Source organism: Poecile atricapillus, chromosome 3, assembly GCF_030490865.1.
Source record: "Poecile atricapillus isolate bPoeAtr1 chromosome 3, bPoeAtr1.hap1, whole genome shotgun sequence".
In the NCBI taxonomy this organism is placed as follows: domain Eukaryota; kingdom Metazoa; phylum Chordata; class Aves; order Passeriformes; family Paridae; genus Poecile; species Poecile atricapillus.
Window position 1 is genome coordinate 7543890 of NC_081251.1, and position 16419 is coordinate 7560308.

Sequence of the window (16419 nt, forward strand, 5' to 3'; positions counted from 1 at the left end):
AAGAGAAGCTTTGGGGCAACCTAATGGTGGCCTTACAGTGCCTGAAGGGAGCTGACAAGAAAGATGCAGAGAGACTATTTACAAGGACATGAAGTGACAGGATAAGGGGGAATGGCTTCAAACTAGGAGAAGGTAAAGTTAGATCATAGATTAGGAAAAAAATTCTTTACTATGAGGACTGGTGAGACACTGGGAAAGGCTCCCCATAGAGGTTGTGGATGTTCCGTCCTTGGGAGTGTTCAAGGCCAGGCTGGATGGGGCTTTGAACGACCTGGTTTAATGGAAGGTGTCCCAGTCCATGCTAGGAGATTGGAACAAAATTATCTTTAAGGTCCCTTCCAACCCAAACCATTCCGTGATTCTATCACAGTTTGGGTTTTTTTGGTTGTTTTTTTGTTTTTGTTTTTTTGGTTTTTTTTTTTAATAAGTAATTAACTGGGCCATTGATAGGAACAGCTTAGACCAATGTGCTGAATCAAACTGCTTGACAGGCACAACAGAGCCACACCACCTTTAACCAAGATTTTGGGAGGTGCAGTCTGTGACCCAGTGGTGAAAGGAAGGCCAGTGACAGAGGTCAGGGCAGTGGCAAAGGAGAGCAGGATCTTTTCAAATTATTTGGGAAAGCTGGTGGACATCAGATCCTGACAGATCCAGTTATCAATTTTTAACAGTAAATTAGCGTGCCCTAAATAAAAGAACTATTAGTGGAGGTGTAACCCGGCTGCTGCAGTGACCTGCGATTTCCACCAAAAAAAAGGGCTCTGAAAATCCCTTCATTTCTTTATGGAAAGCAAAGTGAGAAAAAATTTACTCCACTCAGTGTATAAAAATCTGTAAGATATGGATTTATGGGTTTATTACTTAACAAGCTGATATAAATGTAGCTCTGTGGATAAAATGAATAAAATGGAGAGAGAAGATCATAAGCTATGGTCCCTGGATAGACCTTCAGTCTTGCTTCTTCTCTGTGCTCATTCCCTCTCCCAACTCCAGGAGGTGTCATCTGGGGTCAGCTCTGTAGCTTTGCTGTTTGACTGCACGTGCTGACAGTGTTCTCCTTACACAGATATAGAAACAGCACAACTGTTTGAAATATTGCTATCAAAATATCCATTAGTAGAAAACCATGCAAATAGTTTATAGTCAAGTTAAATAAAAGTAACATCATGACCCAGTGATGCCGTGGCTTTCTACAGCAAAGAGGAAAAATGAGCCTAATGGAAAGAACTCAAACAAGGCAAAATAACAGCACAGAGAAAGCTTTGCTGATCAGGTCCTGCTCCCAAATCCAGGTAAGTAACAGCCAACACATCTTCCTGTCTCCAGAGGAGGAACCAGCATTTCATGAATTCATATAAGCAGCAAATAAAATAAATATTGCTGAGTCTCAAGTGCCAGAGGCCCAGTGCACACGGTCAGTTTGCAGGCTTTGTAAACAGCAGCAGCTGATGAAGCCTAAAAACCCCAGACTCTTCAGTGGCCACATCATCCCAAAGTTCAGATTTCTTTTGAAAACTGGATGCACATAATCCTGCTATTTTATAGCCTTGCTCAGCTCCAGTAGAAAATAAAATATTACACTAGTTTTACCTTGTAAAGGCACAGAGTTATACCAGCACTGCATGTCTTTGACAAGCAGCACTTTCCATCTCTTCAACAGCCAAATTTTGGCCAGAATTGAGAGGCCATAGAGGCAGGGGAAATGGAGACTGTCAGGAAAACTGTCCCAGCACCCCTTACTTGCATGTCCCAGGTACGTCTGGTCCCACAGAGATCTTCCACTGGGCCATCTCTTATAGAAGCAGTGCATGGAGCTACACATATTTCATGTAAGAGGAATAATTAACAAAAAATGGGTTGATGGTTGAAGAACTTCTTGTACTGCAAAGAGCATCCAGTAGAGAGGAGAAAAACAGTATGAGAAATGGTAAAGTATCAAGATTTTATTGTTTTATATATATATATACTTATAATTCGTAAATGAGACAGTATTTTTTAAAACAGCAGCAAGCAGAACGTACAAGTTGAGAAAAGTGGCAGCGCAGGTAACTCTGTTTGGCTAATGCCCATTCATGTACAAGGCGTACATTAGATTTTTTTGTTTTTTGAGCACCTTTTGTGATTTTTATTTATTCTTGGTTTAAGTGTACAGTAAGGCAGTGGTTTTTTTCAATAAGGAATATATATATATATATATATTTATATTTTTATATATTTTCAGTCATCACCATGAATTCTTCGTACATGCAAATTAAATAAAATTTACAACTCGGAATTGTTACACCGGGAGACATTTTTCCTCAGAGCAAAGCTTCTAATAAAAGGCAAATACAGACACCACAAAGTTATAAAAGAGAAGGAAGGCATAGGAAACCAAACATCAGGCACTACTGACAGGACAGCTCGAGCAGGGAAGGTTGGGATTCCAGTGAAGATTCCTCCTGCCGCTGGCAAGGCAGGAAGGAATGGATGGTTATTAACAGATGTTTCCAGCCAACTCCCTCGGGAAGGTTCACTCTAACCTGAGAAGCTCCACATCAAAGAGGAGCGTGGCATTAGGAGGTATGACCCCAGGGTGGCCTGTGGCTCCATAGGCCATCTCAGGTGTGCAGGTCAACTTTGCTCTTTGTCCTAAGCTCATCTGTGTTTTGGATGTTGGAGAAAGGAGAAGAGAAGACAAAAATAAAAACCAGGATTAGGAGGAAAACAAAAGAAAAATCACTACCTGCCATATTTACAGAATCAAGGAGTTTCATAGAATTGTTTAGTTTGGAAAAGACATTTAACATTAATGAGTCTGGAGCTTGGAAGGAGAAACCCAAGCCGGGTGATGATTCTGAGTCCAAATAGTTTTGCTTCAAGCTGAAGCTGCCATAAACAGGTCAGACATGGGCATGGGCCTCCTCACTGCTTTGGCTTCTCACAGTAGTTACTTAAACCGCCAGAACCAGTCTGGAAGTGACACAAAGTCTTTTTAACACCGTGTTTGGTCCAACCTGCCTATACTGGGCTGGGCTGCAGGAGGAATGAGTTCCTTCTGCAGAGCACAGGATACACGGAACACCATCAGCAGGCCCTCACAGCTCTCTATTCATGAGAGATCAGAGCCCAACATAGCCAGGTTCAGCATTTATTTCCCTAATCTCAATCCAATCCCCAGGGCAGACATCTCACTTATGCTGCTTATCCAGACAGAGAGCCCCGGCCCCTGAGATGGGCAGGAATGCTGATTTCCCTCACTCCAGGCTGGCTCTGAAGGGAACTGCTCACCTAGATCTGGAGTTATCTTCTGAGTATTTTGGAACATTTTCAAACTGTTTTTCATGCACCATACACTGTTGTTGGAGTATTCACTGGCTACTATGAAACATTTCTTGTTTCACAAGAAACATCCCCTGACTGGAAGCAGATTTTAACTCAGACCTCTCTCCCAAGATTGGGCACATCACTGGACTACAGATAATGTGATAGCTCCTGTGAAGAATTTTTTCAGGTGGAATATTTTCTGGTTCTATAAAATATACCAAAGCTAGAGAGTCAATTGCTTCGGGTAGAAGAAAAATGTGGATATGAACTTTCCCACATTCAAGGAGTACTCATGGCATGGAGCTGAGGATGTCCAAGCCTATGACCTCCCTGGGTCCCCACAGAGATTTTGCATGGAGCTGGCTGTCCAGTGCTTGGATGTGTCCCTGCAAACCAAGCAGCTGGTAGGTCATGCCTGGGGTTTTAGGGATGAGGCAAACTTGAACTGTCAGAAGCTGAGCAGAGAAATGCAGACCCTGCTGACATCTGACAGTCATTACAGCAAGGTCTGTGAAATCTGTGTGCTGGGGGCTGCCTTGCTCCAAGAGACTCCATCCAGCACAGTCCCCAAATCCCTCAAACCCTGGGGTGGAAAGAGACAGCCACAAGCTCGACTTGTGTCAGTGATCCACTAGGAGGAGTAGGAGGGCAGCCTGTGGCCACACGGGTTTCTGGAATAGCTCTCGGCCACTTATTTTCTAAGGGCCAAGAGTCGGGAGTGAGAGCAGTAAGGAAGGGATGAACTGATTCACCCAGTGCTTGTTGATACTGTGTTATCTGCACTGGCTTCTGCTTCCTACAGCTCTGCAGTCCTGAGCTCTCTTAGGCCTTTCTGCAAAGCAAATAATAAACTGTCCAACTCAAATCCTTCAGAGGAAGATGGTATTTTTCACGTAGGATTCCTCAGATGGACTCCTCTGGCTGCAGAGAAAGGAATGCCTGCATTGCTTTCTCTGTAGGGTGGGAAACCCTTGCCTCTTCCACCCCTCTCTGGAAAAGCATGGTTGCTTCATTCCTCAGTGGGTTGTTTCTCATTTTGCATTCTTCCCTTCTCTCTAAGCACATGAAGTTGTTCTTGCTAAAGTTGTTCCTGTAAGAGTATTTGAGCAGTTGCCTCCTACACTGAGCTCCTGCATCCTGAAATGGGAAGTCAGAAGGAATTTACCCCTAATCTCATTCACTTGAGCTCTTCAGCATCCCAATCACACTCCTCATGTGTGGGGGGCCCTCACAGCACGGCACAAAAAGCAAGAGCTGGCAGTGAATTGTATTGTGGGGCTTTTACTGTGCTGGCATTCACACTGTAATTAATGGAGGGCAGTTTTCTTTCTCTCAGCACAGGGTTGGTCAGTGAATGTTTTGTAGCTGAGTGTGTGAAGTCATAAACATGTAACAGTGCAGTTTGGTACCTTATTCATCAGGGTCAGAATCTGTAGCTGGGTCATGGATGTCATCAGAAAGGGCAGCTTGGGCTTTTATGGAGTAGCTGAATAGAGGTCACTCCATAGAAAGCTGCCATCTCAACATTTTAGAGGCCACTGCTGTCTGTGGAGCTGCCCATGGGAGAGAGACAGGGCTTATATGGCACCTGGGGAGGGGACTTCACCTCTCCCCTCCCAAATGCATACCATGGGGAAAGGCTCATGAGCAGGGGATAGCCATGGATGGATGGATGGATGGATGGATGGATGGATGGATGGATGGATGGATGGATGGATACTACAGGAAATACTGTGCTCAAATGTACCACGCTTTCACAAAAACACTCCATATCCTACACTGTCATTTCCACTTGGTCTTGGCACCACTGCCCTGGACATTGCTGAGATTACACATCCTTCAGCCAGCTCCAGGTTCAGCCAGAACAATTTATTAGTACCTGTGTAACACCTTCTTCAAATCCTTTAATGACTTCTTGCCTGCCAATCTTGAACCTGAAAGGCTTGTTTCTGTCTCTGGAGGAATCAAACTTCTTTCCATTCTGCAGCATTCCTGCCAAAACAAGACACATGGTTTCAGTCTGAGCTACATCTAAATTTAAGTGTTGGAGGAGAGGGAAGGAGTGAAAAATTAATGTCTTGGTCACATCAGCTGCTCATTTCCATTTTTCCTTTGAAGCCTCATTCAAAAAGGAGAGGCAACTGCAGTGGTGCCATATTGTTACCTTTGCCTTTCAGTAATTTAGGCTCTAAAATGGAAATTATTTTTATTTTTCTCAACACAATAGGTTACAACCCATATTGCACCAAACATTGCACAGACATACAGAAGAGCTGTTGTTTGCACAGTGGAGCTCCCCGACTAAGTGGATAAAAGCAAGCAAGGAACAAGTGGGAGGCAGCAGCAGAAAGAATCCCAACACAGGTGCTTCATCCAGGGCTGCCCCTAATAATGTGTGTTACACAAACGGGGCCATCCCACACCATGTGTGTGAAACCTCTACACAACATGACAACTCCATGTCTCTCCTCATACACAAAGAAAAGACTCTGCAGTCACAAATATGAAGTGGCAAAGACATTTATATAAATGTTCCACTACCCTTGTTCACGTTTCCATTCAGCCACCAGAGACGGTCACAGAACACATTACTCGTTCCTTTGGATGGGCACTGTTTCAATCCATGGGTTTTGAACACATGCCCAGATTCCTCAGCAAGTGGACAAACCTTCAAGAGCACTATGTGATTAGCTATTCTCCTCCTATTTTCAAATTGTGGATAATTAGGGTAGTTTTTGATTTAGAAGTACCTGGTACTTAAAATCCTTTCCTCTGAATATTGCAAGGTTGGGCTGATATTTATATATTAGAATCAGTCTTTCCTTTGTAGTGCTGTAGAGCCAGTGTTGTGGGCAAGCACTGTGACTCTCCTATACAAGGAGCTGTACAAAGAGAAGTTCATTAATCTGAGAAAGACTCTGGCTGCAAAGAACATTAACAAGTCCAGCTTTGAAAGAAAATGCTGAGGAAAGTGTCCTTAAGATCCAGTATCAAAGATACCAAACTATCAAAGTCTTACTAGTTTCTTTCCATTAAAGCAGTTATATTAACAGATCAGCTTGATGCATGAATTTTATTTTTCAGTAAAAACCATCAATTATTGTCCAATAACAAAGAGACATATTTTGCTTGCTTAAAAAATCTGTACTATGAATCAAAGGTAAATATGAGATGTGCCAGAATGAAAAACAGATACTAAAAAGGTAGGATTAATTTTTACCAACTTCAGATTCCTGAGGTAGCCAGTTACTTCTCAGCTAATTACTCAGAGCAAATAGATAATCAAGTCAGAGAAAAATGCACTTTCAGGGAGCAATTCATCTAACCAGATCTAGGGATGTACATTAGGACATAATGAATCACATCCCAGCAATGCCTATTTCTGTCCAATGAATAAAGGGAAGTCCAAACAACAGCTCAGACATAGATATCTCCAAATTCATTAGTAGTTAAAACAGTGGCAGTGGAGTTCTGGACTTGCAGTCGTGAGCACAGAGGGTTTGATTATTCCAGTGGGGTTCTCTTTCCAGATATTTTAATATTATATTTTACATCAATATTAAAATCAAATGCCATATTAAGGCAAATTAGTCATTAGCCAAGTCAAATGTTTGTCCAGGCTGGTCTTTCAAATACACCTATGCATGTGCCCAAGGCCTTGGAAATAAAACTATGGAATTACCTGCCCATAAGGAATGTTTCATAATCATTACCATTAGTGCCCGACACAGTCCTTTAGTTTTTCACAGTAAAATAATGAAATGTTGTATGTGTGCTCTGATGCAAGTACATAGAATCACAGAATCACAGAATCAATGAGGTTGGAGAAGACCTCTGAGATCATTGAGTCCAACCTATAACTCAATGCCACCTTGTCAAACAGAACATGGCACTGAGTGCCACACCCAGGTGACTCCACCACCTCCCTGGGCAGCCCATTCCAATGTCTAATTACCCTTTCTATGAAGAAATTCCTCCTAACGTCCAACCAAAACCTCCCCTGGCACAGTCTGAGGCTGTTTCATTTTTGTCTGTCCCGTATTCCCTGGGAGCAGAGCCTGACCCCCATGTGGCTGCACCCTCCTGTCAGGGAGTTGTAGAGAGTGATGAGGTCCTGCTGAGCCTCCTTTTCTCCAGACTAAGCACTCCTACCTCCCTCAGCCACTCCTCATAGGATTTACCCTTCCCCAGCTCCACTGTCCTTCTCTGGACTCACTCCAGCCCCTCAATGTCCTTCCTGAATTGAGGGGCCAGAATTGGACAGAGAACTCAAGGAGTGGCCTCACCAATACAGGGGAAAACTGACATATTATGCAATGTATAAGCTCAGTGATATTCACAATCCCCTCCAGGCAGGCTGGGAAGCCACAGCAGCTCCTGAACAAGGTTTTCCAGCTACAGACTAAGATGGATTCATTTGTAATATAGAAACACAGCCTGTATTGGGGGAGGGCAGGCAGGGAGAAGCAGCTTAGGGGAACTCTCAGGCATATCATATAATCCTTTTTGAAGTATTTGATCTTAAATTCAAGTGACAGTCCTTCCTCAGAGCACTTTTATTTTTAAACACATCATAAAACCTTATGATTCTATGAAATGGAAGGAGACTATTACAGAATCCCAGTATTTAATAGTTTTAATATTAAAACTTAGTACTGTCATTACAGTTTGTATGTTCAAAGAAGTATGCAAACCTTAATTATTCTTCACATCAGCCCAAGGATGTGGCTGTTATAAAATAGCCTCAATCTGAAAGTTCAGATTCAGTTGCAAAGTTCCACAACACTTTATTATGCATTCATTTCACTTTGCAACTAAATCCTATTAAAACTCTTAGCTTAAAGCTCTGATGGTTTACTAAACACCCCACATCAAACCAGAGGCAGAATCAGAATTAACTCTTCAGAGATTCTGACAAGAGCTCCTGGACAATGTTTCCCATTTAAAGTAACATTTCCATCTTCCCACGAGCTTGCTAGTTTGATACACCATTTAAAAACTAATTCATTTCACTAGAAAATGCCCACAGAAGATGTGTTAGGCCTTGTAGAAGAAATCAGACTTTTCTGTATTTACAGCAACATCCTATTTTCAGCAATAGCTGAAAATTCATGAGGTTATGGATTCATAAATGTAACTTCCTCTATCATCACCTTACTGCTTTAGGAAGACAAACTGGGATGCAGAGTCAAATGTGTTTGTATTCACCGAAGCTTTGGCAGGAGGGTCAATTTTTATGTGAATGCCCTTTAAATGCACATTCTGGAAATGAGTCAGAGACTCCATGTGCCCTGAAGAAGTTCTGATAAGGATTTAGATGCAAACTTTAGATATTTTTTATCTCTGGTTCTGAGAGTTAGAGTTGGCTTTGCAGGCTCCCGGGAGCTAAAACAGCATGATGCTTTATTTTCTCTCTTGCTAATGCACCAATTGATTTTTTTTTTCTGGTGAAAAAATTGATTTAGTTAATATTCTTCAACAGGGATGGATGCCCATCTTCAGCCTACATCTTTATTTACTTAACAGCAGGGAGAAAAAACCCACAATTTGGAACTCAGCAACGACATTGTTTTGCAAGTCAGAACAATCAATAAGAGTTTTGCCTGAGCAAGGACATTTAGATGCCCATATGGCTACTTGTTAAAAAACCCTTAGGTTTCTGAAAGGGAACAATCATTGCATTAAAATAATTAATTGCACAAACTTGGTTATCAGAATACGGCACGGATTTGAAAACTTTGATCTATAAGGCATCCTAATTGAAAACCAAGTTTTAAAAATTAAGTGGGTGTAGAAAAGGAGACATTTCAGATCATGGGTTGTGGGAACCTAATTAGATGGGTAAGATCATAACCTGGGACCAGGTTCCTGAGACAGAAGGAATAAATCTGAAGCCCTGGGGAGGTGGGGTGCTGGGGGGATGCTGATGGAGCCATCCTACCTCAGACTTTTAAGGTCATGTCCCTGGTCTGCATTTGCAGCTGGACCTTTGCCCTCAGATATTCCTTTACACTGTGAAGCTCACCATGCTTCTGGGTCTCTGGAAGGAGCCGCTCAGACCATGCAGTCTCCATCAACATTAAAATCTATCTTGGGGCTCTCCATCACACCTATCCCTCTATTTTTGCCATGCTGCCCAGCCAGACTGGTCCCGGGTCACAGGGAGCCAACAGCAACAATGGGTCCTACTGAACCACTGATGTTCAGCTCACTGCAGATGCAGATTAAAGAGCAGATGGATCATTTTATTAAGGAACATGGCCACAGATCCATCCAATCTACAGTGGACTACAATGCCATTTGGGCTAAACTGACAGTGAAAACACAACTTCAGGCGAGGTTCAACACAAGTTATTACTTCTTATTAAAACACAGGCGTAGGCGTGTCTGTAGCTGTGTCTGCACTACTTTTTAACTCTACACTACTTTAGCCATGATCCCATCACTGCAGTCTGTTTCCTAAGGGGAGAGTGCTAATGAAATGTCACTGTCTGCACTTGCCTAATAACTTGGGAGTCTTTGAGACGACTTCAACTGCATTTGGCAGAGGAACAGGGATCATACCAACATTAAGATCCTATGCATGTAATGAAAAAAATCTGCCTCGGAAGAAGACCCTGTAAGAGCTGCTACCAGGAGGAAGGCTCAATCTTTGTTACCAGAGAAACTCTGTTATTGAGGAGAGGTCAGGAATGGAAAGGCTGGACCACAGACTAAGTTTCTTTTAGCTTACTTTTCTTCTTTCATCTGAGAATGGTTCAGCTGGGAGTACAACACAAATTATAGCACAAATCCACAGAGCCAGCCCAGCTGTTAGGCACCTAATACACCTATTGTCCCAACAAAACCCAGCCCCAAACCATGGCCAAACTGTTATCCACACAAAGGATGGATGGAGAGTGAACACTGAAGTCCATCCACAGATAGTCTGTCAAGCTTCTGTGCCTGAACCTGGAAATTTAATGTGTAAATTCCACTGCTAATGTTATTTAATTCAAAGGCAGAAACTGTGTCTCAACCTGTCATCTAGGCTACACCTATGGTTAATGGATAAAGAGAGCTACCTCCAAGAAATATTCTTCCCACCTAGATTTAGATGTTAGTACTGAAATAACCTCCTGGAACTGTTTATCTTTCTCAGTCAACTACCTTACAAAAGGTAAGATACCTTAAACCAAATGCTGGACTGCCAGGTTTTTATAGGGTCCTAGTGAGGCAGTGTTAACTCAGCCATCCATCCCTAGATGAAACAGGCAAAATTGCATCCCAGGCCTCTCTGACTCCAGTGTTTACTGAATTATTTGTCTCTGCAGTGTTGACAAGTTCTGGGAATCAGAAGATGAAGATCCTAATCCAGGACAAATCTCTTGATTTCACTACTTGCTCTCTTTTTATCCTGTACAATGGGATTCACTTACCTCATAAGTATTGAGGGGATAAACTGAATTTAAATAGGTGATTTTCAAAAAACCGGCATCGTTCATCTATGAAGTATTCCATTCCCTTATTTTTTCAAGCAGTAGTTACCTACAGAATGTAAAGGCAATACATATGCTTAAAGACAACTACTTCCTAAACACTTTTTTGGCAGCATAAAGAGTGGCAGAGAAGGTGTTTCTAGGACACTATCCTGTTTCATTTTATGTAAACCAGAGGCTCTTCAGGACAGGAACTATATTCTGATGTTCCTCAATGCCATCGCATTTCCAATTATGCCCTGTAATCAATCTGTGCTGTTAGGAACATGTCTTTGGGTCTGGTTCCTAGGACCTTCTGAGGAGTTAATGTTGCTGTGGGTTAAGAATTTTTCATTACAAGTGTTTATTTTTTTCCTCATAAAGTATATTGTTTCTATATCAAAATATATCCATATTGTCTCAGGAGGATATCACAAAGGCTGGAAATTCTGATCTTTCCTCCATTTACAACATGCAACTATTACTAATATCCACTTTTACCCTGGAAAATATATTATCAGAAAGATTCTAGTAACTGCACAAAAGTCCTTGCATCAACATTGATGCCTTCCCAGTGTATAGAGGAAGACACAGTTCAGTACAACTGCATAGGTGTGGTGGGAGAAACACATCCAGAAAGTCACAAATCACAGCCCAGGTTCATTCACACCAGCAGAATGCCACTGTAGTGTCACTTGCATTTTACATTAAAACAGATCAGCAATCTTCAGGATTCTATTCTGAAATACTCTGGCAAAACACTCCCTGCATTCAGTGGTGTTCCCACCTTAGCTTGTGGCTGAGTCTCAAGCTAACACACCTGAAAAATGTGTGGTTTCCCTCAGGAACAAAAACTAATTCCCCTATGTCTTGGTGTTAAACACAGAGATCTGGGCAACTGTTGGTGCCTCGTGTTTGTTCTTCCTAGGACCTAACTCAGCTCTCCAACTCATCCCATCAGAATTCAGTTATGCATCAGCCAGACATCTCGCACTTCTCCCATCTTAATTTCATTATTATCTCAAAATGCAATTCAGTGTTTTAGACATTTTTGTCCTAACAACGGCTCCCAGTAACCCGTAGTTATACCTGGCCATGAGCCTCCACTTGACACAACACAGTGAGTAGCATACTCATCTGATTTCCTTGATTTGACTTCCAAAGTAAACTCTTCTGGACAAATTTGCTGTCTCTTGAATTTTACTGATGGCCTTTGTAATGGAAACAAAGAGTGTTGAATATGAGCTGGAAGATGCCTTTGTCCCCTATGCTATGTTGGAACAGGGGCCACCTTACTGTGTCCTGTGTCCTGTGACAACAGAACCACAAAGGGAAGCCTCACTTTTCCAGGGAAAGGCTCAACAACATTGGTTTAGTACCACTGCAAACACTCAGTTTTGTCATGCTAACATTTCCTCTGCTTAATACAAACAAATTCTTATGTGGAAAAAAGGATTTACTGTCTCAGACTGCATTTTCCTGACTGACTGCAAAACTGACAGTTTGCAGCTACTTAAGAAAAAATTATTAATACTTTAAGGGAATTTTCAGTCTAGAGGGATAATAGTTGAAGAAAAAGGGGGAAGGGGATAAGCACAACTCTGCAGCATATCAGCTCTTTACCACAATTATTTTGTTTTGTCTGGAAAGGCAACAGCAAGGACTTGAATGTGCCATTTGTTGCCATGACAAACAGACTCGAAGAAGTGGGAAACAGAGAGCGGTGGTGGGCACTTCCCAGTTCCTGCTACCGCAGTGCACTTCAGTAATGCTTCATCTTTTGAACACAGGCAGCCTTGCTGCTTCATTTTCTTCGTGTATTAGATACTCATATATCTTTAATGTGGAGTAAGAGCAGCACAATCAATTATTTATCGTGCAGCTGACAGCGTGCAATGAAGACACAACAGACAGCTCTTCAATAATGCATCACTGTGGGCTATGAATCACTGTTGCGTACAACCACAAGACAATATGAAAGAACCTTGCACTTAGCTCGACTTCACAGCCAGGAAAATTACCTGCAATTGTCTAGTTCATTCTGCTGAAAGGCATTATTCTGTCCTAGCGGCTTTAGGGATTTGCATACTTTTAAGAGAAGGAAAAGTAGATTTACCTTCAAGGGAGATATGAGGCTCACTAAGCATTTTCTACCTAAGTTGTAAAGAGACCAAAACAATTCCTCTGGTATCCCATCACCTTTAAACAGTTATTTTATTTTAGGGTTTGATTCTGTTACTGTTACAAAGTTTGACTATAAAATATACATGTACTGCAGCATAAGGCAAATTTCATTTGAATAAGCATGGCAGAATCAGGTCAGTGTGGGAATGCTAATGAGAAGGACGATAGATGTCTAAAGCAGCATTTTAGAAAGAATGTATTAATATGGAAATACTTTGGATCTCTTATTTCTCTATCCCCAAACACCATGTCCTGCAACACAGGGTCTGCAGGGAGAGGGAATGTTCCTCACTGGTCTGGGTCTTTCTGTCCCTGCCCTCTGGTAGCAGCCCAAAAGCACAAAGAAGAGTTCGAGCATGGCTGTAATACAAAGAAGAGAGTCTGAAAGATTTCCCACAAAAACACAAGCAGCAGAGCTTGCCCAAAGAATTCTGAGCACCTAGTACACCACGAGAACAGAGCAGTAAAATAATATTTTTTTTCACCTTGATTTCATTCTCAGTCTCATTCTTATCCTATACCACATGTATTTCCTTCCCTCCTCCCTTTTTGTTTCATGGTGGCCTGTGTTCTGAGAGTGTGGATTTGACATTTTAGCCTGTGGCACATATACACAACTGTGGATATGACCTCCCATTGGGAAGTTACACACTTGTGTAGCAGGTTAAACCACACTGAAATAGGTGTGAGCATGACAGCCACTGCCTCTCGGGGTACGGCACCAGAAGAGCCCAAGGTGGAACTCCAGAGTTCTCAACACAGATCTGGGTGCAGGGAGCTGGAAAAACAGAAAAGCATCTTCAGAGGTTGCTTGTGAAAGCTCTGAGATCATGAGAGGGGACTTGGGGTAAAAGTACCAGATTCTTAATTCCTCCTCTGCCCCAAGGAAGAAACTGTGAGAAGAAACACCTTCCCAGCCCATCATGACAATCTTACCAGCAGTTAGGTGTAGTGCTTTGATGAAAAGTTCTTCTCAGATTGGGCATTTTTTGGTTTTCAGCTGTCTAGCCTTGTAGTATGTTTCCTTCTAAATAAAATTTGTGCTAAAAATCTTAATTTAAATGTAACATTTCTGATTCCTGTGGCTCAAGCTAGCAACAGCCTAGTGACAGATCCACCCATCTCTAGTAGGGCACTGAATTAAGGGAATAGGAAGAGAATCATAGAATGGTCAGGGCTGCAAGGAATGTTAAAAGATCTCATTCCAACTCCCTGCCATGCGCAGGGACACCTTCCACTAGATCCGACTGCTAATGGCACCATCCAGCCTGGTGTTAAACACTTCCACAGATGGGGAATCCACATCTTCTCTAGGAATGCCCAAAGACAATAAATTTGAGCATGAAAATTACATTATTTATGTGTTACCATCTAACACCAGTTGTTAAAGGTGTTAAAATGGTATATTGGCTTTTAGGGCATTTGGAATTGAAAAATAACAGTTCTCCCCACATCCCTCATGAATGAATGCTCTTCCTTTTCCATAGGTCATTGTTTACATGGTTCTTTATCACATCCAACTTTCTTACTGCTCAGCATGGCTACAGCTCCTTCACAGAGGAGTGTTTTACTGAGATTCACCTTGACAAACACAGCAATCATCTAACATCATGCAAAAGACTCAGCAGCTACTCTGTTCTTAAATAACATGGAGAAAAGGAAAAATATTCTTGGAAAAAGAGAGAAACACACAGGACACAACCAGAGAAGTTAGTAGTTTATAAAAATGCATGTTTACTGAGCCAGTATCTCAGCCAGCCACAGCCAGTATGCCAAGATTACATTAACTCTAAGTCAGAGGTAGACACTGCTGTTCCACCATGATCTCATATGTATATAAAACATACATAATGCAGAAGTCCAATGCTTTTCATCCAGGATGTCCAACTTTTTGATCTAGACTGGTCAGACATCCCTGTAGTATCTTATTTTAGACATGTGGTATAACCTTCCCAGCTGGCATTATGCAATAGCCCCTCCCTTCACAAGTGTTTGGAGAATTCCTGGGGAGTCATCTCCTCCTGCCTGCAATTCCATGCAGAAAAATGAGACATTACTTCACTGACACCAATTTGAGGCCACTATGGGGCCTCACTCCAGCATAACACACAGAGTTTCCAGGGTGATCAGGTGGAACACACTGCTGGTTCACTCAGGGGATGAGTCCCTTGCTGGGATGGAAAAGACATCTTGATGCTGTGCTCTCCCCACTGACATGGACAAACTGTAGACTTCTAGGTACCTAAAGACAGTCAAGCTTAATTCCACCCCAAATTCCTTGATGACAGTCAAGATTAATGAAAAAATGCATCTTGAAACCAAGTTGGTTCTGATTTGTGCATCAAATGCCTTCCAGTGTATTATGTTGCCTGAGGTTCTTTAGGCTCGGTGACCACAGGTCTACCCAGTCACATTCAGCAGCCCTGCTGTAGGAATAACAGGAGACAGAGCCCCTTCTAGTCTTTGAATGATGTCTGAGAAGGGCTCATTAATGAGTTACGTGTTGGGAAACCCTTACTGCATTGTCAGAAGTTCAGCCTATGATTCCATCAGATAAACCCATCACTTTGCTGAGCAGAAGCTTTGTTGTTTGCTGCAGGCCTCCAGTGGAGAAATGTCTTATTTTACTTTTCTAGGCTATCATTTTAAAAGGTATATGAGATACACTCATCAAAGGGACAAATCTTTCCATGGATGTACAGTTTTCTCTTCCCACCTACCAGGAATGCACCTGCTTTCACAAAAAAAGAGTATTTTTGCAGTAGTTTTCAATGTAAACAGTGTTTTATGTGCTCCAAGGCAGACACTGTCAGTGTCATAAATATCACTTTGCCTGTAAACTTTTGAGTTCATTCTGAAATAATATTACTACAAAATTATTTTTTTTCCACATTTTTTTTCCTATTTTTGCTCATAATTTCTGATGCTGCAGGTTCTCTTTGCTGTGAACTAGCACAGTTCTCCTGATATTAATGAAAGTACAAAAATACATGTAACAGTTTGAGACCTGGATCTCAGTAATTTAAATCTATGTTGAATCAGGTACTCAGGACTATTTTCCAGAGCAGAATCCTGCAAGAATATGGAATAGTGTATATTTGTGATAAGAACAAAAACTGGATGTTAGAAAGAATAGGTTGTGTCACCAGACAGCTGTGTAAGTGTAACTCACCTTCATTTTATTCCCTGTTAAACAAGCATAGGTCAGCCAGTCAATAGCATATCCAGCAATAATATTATTAACTATTATACTTTGCCTTGGATATCCTGAAAGGCTTCATTTAGTAAGCCCTTAAAGTATCTTCCGAGACACAGTGGAAAGGAGCTATTAACAGCACAGTTTGTTCTTATAAATAGGTCTTTTCCATATCTAAGTTTTGATTTCAGTGATCTTATAAACAAACTATGGAAAAAGTAGCAGCTGTTATCTTGACAGATGGGTCTCAGACATTGCTCTGCTGGACATTAC

The 16419-nt window shown here is 41.7% G+C and overlaps 1 protein-coding gene across 1 annotated transcript in view; it reads right to left on the bottom strand.

Moving 5' to 3' along the window:
- Window positions 1-1931: 1931 nt before the first annotated feature.
- Window positions 1932-16419, bottom strand: part of FKBP1B (FKBP prolyl isomerase 1B) — a 44087-nt gene continuing 29599 nt past the window's right edge. Inside the window, exons 3-4 of the mRNA XM_058836422.1 lie at window positions 5189-5301; window positions 1932-2644 (exon numbers count right to left, since the gene is read on the bottom strand). Of these exons, the coding sequence (XP_058692405.1) occupies window positions 2516-2644; window positions 5189-5301 (242 nt within the window). The 3' untranslated portion in view covers window positions 1932-2515. The remainder of the gene's footprint in view (window positions 2645-5188; window positions 5302-16419) is intronic.